Source organism: Rhinatrema bivittatum, chromosome 17, assembly GCF_901001135.1.
Source record: "Rhinatrema bivittatum chromosome 17, aRhiBiv1.1, whole genome shotgun sequence".
Lineage (NCBI taxonomy): Eukaryota > Metazoa > Chordata > Amphibia > Gymnophiona > Rhinatrematidae > Rhinatrema > Rhinatrema bivittatum.
The window spans coordinates 47,177,873-47,185,227 of record NC_042631.1 but is presented as its reverse complement, the minus strand read 5'-3'; the positions used below and the strand labels follow the sequence as shown (position 1 = coordinate 47,185,227).

General features: G+C 42.2%; 1 protein-coding gene across 1 annotated transcript; it reads right to left on the bottom strand.

The window, feature by feature from the left end:
- Window positions 1-4,417: 4,417 nt before the first annotated feature.
- On the bottom strand, window positions 4,418-4,792 carry CEND1 (cell cycle exit and neuronal differentiation 1). The gene has a single exon (XM_029582252.1). The coding sequence runs from the start codon at window positions 4,790-4,792 to the stop codon at window positions 4,418-4,420; it is 375 nt and encodes a 124-aa protein (XP_029438112.1).
- Between the last annotated feature and the right edge of the window lie 2,563 nt (window positions 4,793-7,355).

The window sequence follows — 7,355 nt, the reverse complement described above, 5'->3', positions numbered from 1 at the left end:
GGTGACTATCTTAGGCATTTGGGGATAAAAAATGAAAAGTGGGAATGTTGGCGCAAACTCTACAGGTACTTTTACCTAGGAGGTTTGCATCAATAATCAAAGTTAAACAATGCTCACAGTTTTGCTTTGATTATTGCCTAAGAGAAAAATTACACGTGGAGATTTGCAACTATTTTCTCTACCTGTCATTTTTCAGCACACAACGCACCTAGCTTTGAATAACCAAACCCAGCCCGTTGTTCAGTCCCTTGCAGACCATGGATACAAGTACACCTGTTCTTCAACCACATGCATAGATTCACTCGCAGGCAGGTTATGCAGTTTTTAAAACCATGATTCCCACAGGTAAAATGCTTTTCTACCCACAGCAAGGGCTTTGCATATTGCCTTTGACACGACTATCCTCATTGATTGCTCTGGGAGACGTTGCACATCCTGCACCATGATGGACAACGTGCTCAGAGCATGGAAACCAAACAGCTTTTCCAAGGAGAGAAAATGTGACTGATTAATGTGACTTTTGCTATTGTTTTTAAGCTGCTGTGGAGAACCATAAGAACAATGGAAAAACTAAAATCTTGAGCACCCAGCTACACCTCGAGCTGCTGGCAGCCATTTATAATTCAGAAGGAAGTGACTGTGATCTTGGTTAATTGTAGTGCACTATCTGCATATTTAGTATTAAACAGGGAACTTGCAAGGTACATGCCCTAATCCAAAAGGTTTACAATCTAAGATCTCGATGTAGTAAGGAGATCCACCCACAGAATAGATGAGGCTTGAATGGATCTAATCTAGGGTTATAACAAATTTAATAAATTCAACCAAACAGGACCACATTACTGGCCTTTGTCTGCAGTAGGGACCAGGGGAGTCCCCCTTGGAGCTCCTCAAATGGGAGACAGTGCTCCTGTCTCTCTCCCCCTCCCTAGCAGGTTAGTCCCCAGGCTGGACCAGGTGAAAAAGAATCTCAGAGGATTGCCTCTGGCCCTGTCCCTCAGCCCCATCCCCAACAGCATCCTTAATCGCCGACCTACCTAGCTTCAGGGAGGAGGATGGGGGGAGTACTTCGTCAACAGAAGCAGGCTGCCGTCATCATCAGAAAGGCCCAAGATGTCACCCCTGGTGAAGCACTGACAGGCACGATGCCAGGCTTTCAATGACAGCACCTAGTATATCACTTAGAACAACCCACAATTTAATTAATGTATGCATATACCCAAAACCTATGTGGGTGAATTAGTGGCAGCAGGATATACCATCGGCATAGAGCCCACACTCAGGGTCTCTTTTCGTTCCTCATGCTGTAGTTTAATTAAATTGCATGTTTCTGGCATGGTTCCAGATGCAAAATCATTCTCATGTTTCTGGAACTCAAACTGAGACCCAATGCTCTAATGCAAAAAACAGTTCTTGTTAGTTACTGCTATTCTTCCTTTTGGAAGTTTTTGCACAGTTTTTGGAAGTAAGAGACTCTAAACAAAGGTTTGCGGAAGCCTATCCTGTGCAGGCCAGAATGCAAGGATTGTAGGAGCAAAGGCCGGACTCGTGTGTGAAATCAGGTGCGCTAAGAGAGGGCTGCTTGAACTTTTCCACAGCACACAGAAGAGACCATGTGAGAAGGCAAGGTACGGACGCTGTACAAATCACCAACACAGCAAAAGAAGGGGGTTCAGTTCCTCCCACTTTACAGAAGACAAGCTGTGCCATAGACCAGCTTACTCTGGGGTGGCACCAGTTTTTGTAAGTCAACATCTCATATGTTATCAGTGGGAGACAAAAAAGGGACAAATTGTCAACTTTTGGGATTCTCCCCCTTAAAGAAAAAATATTGGTATTGTATGTGTGTGTGTGTGTGTAGGCAGAAGGAATCATTTACTTTCTTTTAAAATCTGACCCCCATTGTCTACTATGTATGAAGCACTGATGACATCTCGTGGCCACAGTTTGCAAGAGTACCGGGGTAATTTTCAAAAGGATTTATATGCTTAAAACTGGGTTTTACACGTGTAAATGCACTTTGCATGTGTAAGTGGGCTTTTGAAAATTGCTACAATATGTGCCATTGAATTGTCCATAGGATTTATGCGCGTAAGTGCACTTTAAGTATGTACATGGACGTTTGAAAATTGCTACCACAGAATGTTACATTTACGTGCATCACTCCTTTGAAAATTACCGCCTATATATTCTATGGATTTACTTTTTCTTTTGAATTTCTGTTGAAAGCAGGATTTGAGAGCCCCTATACATCTCTTTTACAGCATGGGACTTTTACAAACATGTAAAATATACTGTTACTAGAAGTTATATTTTAAGGCTAAAAGAAGATAACAGGAATGTGCCTTGTCAAACAAAGGTTGTTTAGAAGAAAGCCTAAATCAGCACCAGTGTTGTCCATATGCAGGGGAATCCCTACCAAGAGAGCTCCACAGATGGATTTTAATTTTTTTCCAAAAATTTAATAAGGAATAAAGCCCACCCCCCCTTTTTTTTTTTTTTAAGGAAAATATTTCTTTTATCCACTTTTCTTTGGAGATATTAAAACAAATTCAAATGGACTTTGAATCCCTGGTGCAGGGTTGGGCAGAGGAAAAGGGCCTTGATTATAGGTGCGTGTCAGCAGACGGCACCAAGCGACAAGGATCATTGGGGACATTTTGTTGTCGTGTCACTGCCAATGGTAAGGCAGACAGTAGTCACTTTTAACCAGTTGGCCTCTTTATTTCTTATCATACCTTATTATGGGTTAAGTTTTTGTGGTCAAAACTCTCTTTCGTCTTGCTCTTCAGTTGGAAAAAAGGAAGCTTTTTGCTTGAACATCTGATGATCCCTGTTTTCTTGTTCAGTTTGGCGTGTGATGATACAGAAGAGATCTTCTCTGCCAGAAATGTTAGATACATTAAATAAATAAGCCCATTAGGCAGCTAAAATCCGGTTTAAGTCCAGTTCCGTTTGCGGGGATCTTATTACTACACCTGTGGAAACCCGTCTCTGCATCATGGTGTCTCCCAGCACACAGAGTGCCACATGACTGCATGTCAGCAAGGAGAGCCTGAGCCGGTCCGTTGTATGCATGGAGAAATGAGAATGACATCTCCATGCACAGAATGGCTCCCCCTGTCCTGGGAGACATGGAGTCATGTGACAGCAGGACAGCTCGCAGCAGAGGTAGTACTCAGCACTTCTGGGCTCCATGAAGCCCCAGAGCTTATTCCTGACAAACTCAGATTTGTTGGGTGATGAGACCTTGGGTAAATAGTTATTCACTCTCAGAGATTTCTGGAGGGATATTTCAGGCCAGCTTTGATTTCTTGATGCCCCCTCCTAACACGTTTTGGTATTTAGTGTTGATTTTTAATTGAGGAATTGGGACTACAAATACCAAAATGCGATGGAATGAATGTTTAAAAAAGCTAGGACCAGCCAAAATTTCCCTGCAGAACGTGAGCCTCATCACATCACTGATAGGCTGATCCCAGTTCTGGCTTTGCCCGTTACATTTGTTTAGTTATAGTTCCAGTTTGTCTAGGAGGATTCAGGACTGCTGGTCAGCAGATGCAATGGGCCGAAAAGCAAGACTGGGTCAGGTGGCGACCCTATCTGGGGTCTGCTTACAGTGGAAACGTGTTATAATGAACTGTACAATAGTGAATCTCTAGAGACAGAAAATCCTGTTTCAGTGATTCCCCTAATATAGTGCACTTTGCTGTAATGAGTCTCCTGCTAGAGTGCATCCTGCTATAGTGGCTCTCCTAATAAAATGAACGGGTGAAGATTTATTTCCTTGCAGAGATTAAACCTAATGCTGTAGTGAACCACTGGACAGTTTACTGCAGTCTTTTCACCTGTGCTGTACTTTCATTACATACAGTAAAGCCACACGGCCTGCACTGCACTGTGGCAGAGCAAGACAAGTGTTAGACTGCCTGCCTCCGATCTCTGCCCTTCACGGCTGTTCTGGTTCAGATAGATTTTAATATAATAAGGGAAAGATTTAAATATGTAAAGAGTAGCTGATAAATTATACAATTACAAGTGGTAATGTATTGTATGGTACATGTATGTATGTATGTTGTTTACCTCTGTTTTTATGTGTGTTGACTTGAAATCTCTTTGAGCGAGTCTGACGGAAGCAATCCATAAATATAAAGAAATAAGACTGATACCCAGAGCAGACTGCCACGGGGATGTGGCCTCTTTCAGTGTGGTTCCCACTAAAATAATTGTTTCATTGTCAGTTGCTATGGGTGCTGAGCGTTTGTGAAGTGCCCTCATTGGGCATAGCTGGCACATCCCTCTTATACAGGACTTTTTACTGTGTGTACTTTATCTCACTACGAGTATAGAATAGGAATACAATCTCTGGCATGCATTGATCTCAAAACTGTACAGATGAGTTTTCTTTCACTGGTTTTCATTTTTTCCGGGCCAGGAACGCCACCCCCAGAATCACAGCCATGGCAGCTATCACCACACCTCCAATGAGCAGTATGGGCTTCATATTTTCGTAAAGCCCGCCGGGGCCCCCTTCCTCCTCAGTACTGTTGCCTTTGCTGTCTGTTTCAGGGGCTGGGGCAGCAGCTTCCCGACCTTCTGCCTTGGAGGGCATTGGTTTCGGCAAGCTGTGGCTCTCCGTTGATGTGGCCTCGCTTGCAGTAGAGGGTTTTTTGGCTGTGGGGCCGGGCTGCTCTTTGAAAGCATTTTCTTTTTTGTCACTGGCAGCGGGCTTTTCCATTTTCCCAGCCTTGGAGTCAGCCTTGCTTCCGCTGGACCTTGCTTTGGATTCCATCCTGATACGGTTTGGCTGAGACTCTTCCTTCCCACGAATCCTCTGCAGGGTTCTGTGATCTCCAGAGAAATGTAGGAAATGACACCCGTCCCTCCAAAGCTTGCTCCCGGTTTGGAGAGGATCAGCTTAGCTCATTTCCTCCTCTCCGCTGATGTGGAACCTGTGGGACTGAAGAGAGAATAAAGAGTGAAAATAGGGAAGCTTGCTCTCGTCTCGAAAATCCATGAGACCTTCCAACAGTGGAACATACTGGTGAGTGAGATCTGCAGCAGGAGGGGGAGATATTATAATACTCTACTGGCATACACTGTAGTTTGTTTTAGAAAGGCAAAATGTAAAATGAGTCATACTTTTACCAGATATGCGAGCTTCCCTCCCAAAGAAAAAGAGTTGGACTATGTAATATCACGTTATAATTTTGCTAGCCTTGGTCGTACCTCTGATAGGTATCCAGAGGCAGTTCAGATTAAATATGTTCCCTCTGTCCCTAAGGTAGGGATAGGGAGAGAGAGGGTTGCTTTAACAACCAACCATCCACAGGAGCTGGGAGAAGATGCAATGCCCAGGTAGCTGGTGACAGGTACAGAGGGGAAGAAAGATAAATGAAGGATATATGAGAAAGGGAGCAAGAGGGTTGGGAAGAGAATGAAGTGTGGAGGGAAGAGAAAACCAGGGAAAAAGAGAATGATTGTAGCATCACATGTCCCCTCCTTATATCCCAATTTGCCTTCCACACAAATACCACTCATAAATTTTCAGCAAACTGGTTTTTCACGTTAACTTGGTTGCCACCTATTTAGGGGGTCAAATGGGGAGTTTTCAGAGCTGTCAGTGGTAGTATGAATCTTGGGGACTCATTTGATTCTTCAGCCCCTTGGGGTCCAAACTTACTGTACAGGGCTCTCAATATTAGCCTCAAGCTAGGAAGAGGTATGTAGTTCTTGAGAATTTATGAAACAGTACAGAATTTAAATTAATGATTAGAAGTATGTAAGTCTATGGCTTTAGCGCTAAACTTTCAAAAGGAAAACTTTGATAAAATGAGAAAATTAGAAAAAAAACTGAAAGTTGCAGCCAAAAAGGTAAAAAGTATACAACAGGCATGGACATTGTTAAAAAAAAAAATACCATCCTAGAAGCACAGACCATATGTATTCCACGCATTAAGAAAGGTGGACGGAAGGCAAAATGATTACCGGCATGGTTAAAAGGTAGAAGAAGGATCCTTCAGTAGAAAATAGGATAAAGCTTAAGCATTTGCAAGTTAAATGTAAGTCATTGATAAGACAGGCTAAGAGAAAATTTGAAAAGAAGTTGGCCATAGAGACAAAAATGCACAATAAAAACTTTTAAAAATAAATCTGAAGCAGAAAGACTGCGAGGGAGTCCATTGGACCGTTGGATGATCAAGGGGTTAAAGGGGCACTTGGAGAAGATAAGGCCATCGTAAAAAGATTAAATGATTGCTTCAGTGTTTACTGTACAGGATGTTGGAGATATACCCATTCCAGAGAAGGTTTTCTTGGGTGATGATTCAGATCAACTGAACCAAATCACGGTGAACCTGAAAGATGTGGTAGACCTGAGTGACAAACTGAAGAGTAGTAAATCACCTGGACCAGACATCCCAGGGATCTGAAAGAACTAAAAAATAAAATTTCAGAACTATTAGTAAAAATTTGTAACCAATCATTAAAATCATCCAATGTACCTGAAGATAGGAAGATGGCCAATGTAACCACTATATTTAAAAAGGGATCCAGGGGTGATCCGGGAAACTATAGACTGGTAAGCCTGACTTCAGTGCCAGGAAAAATTGTGGAAACTGTTATAAAGAATAAAATCACAAAACATTTACTTAGACATGGTTTGATAGGACACAGCCAACATGGATTTACCCAAGGGAAGTCTTGCCTCACAAATCTCCTACATTTTTTTGAAGGGGTTAATAAACATGTGGATAAAGGTGAACCAGTAGATGTGGTGTATTTGGATTTTCAGAAGGCATTTGACAAAGTCCCAAATGAGAGGCTTCTAGGAAAACTAAAAAATCATGGGATAGGAGGCAATATCCTTTTGTGGATTGCATGTTGGTTAAAAGACAGGAAACAGAGTAGGATTAAATGGTTAGGTTTCACAGTAGAAAAGGTAAACAGCGGAATGCCTCAAGGATCTGTACTTGGACCGGTGCTTTTTAATATATTTATAAATGATCTGGAAAGAGGTACGATGAGTGAGGTGATCAGATTTGTGGATGACACAAAATTATGCAGAGTAGTTAAATCTCAAGCGGTTTGTGATGAATTGCAGGAGGACCTTGCGAGACTATTTATTTATTTATTTATTTAACATTTTTCTATACCGAACTTCATGACAAGCTTCATATCAGGCCGGTTTACATCAAACTTGGGGGTTAACTTAACAAGAAACCATATAACAAGAAGGCCGAAGCGCAGTTACAAATAACAGGGGGAAAGAACTTGGAGGCTAGTGTAGCCAGGAAATAAAGGACAGGAAAAACTGGAGAATAAACATGGATGGAGATGTAATTACTGGGTTGGTC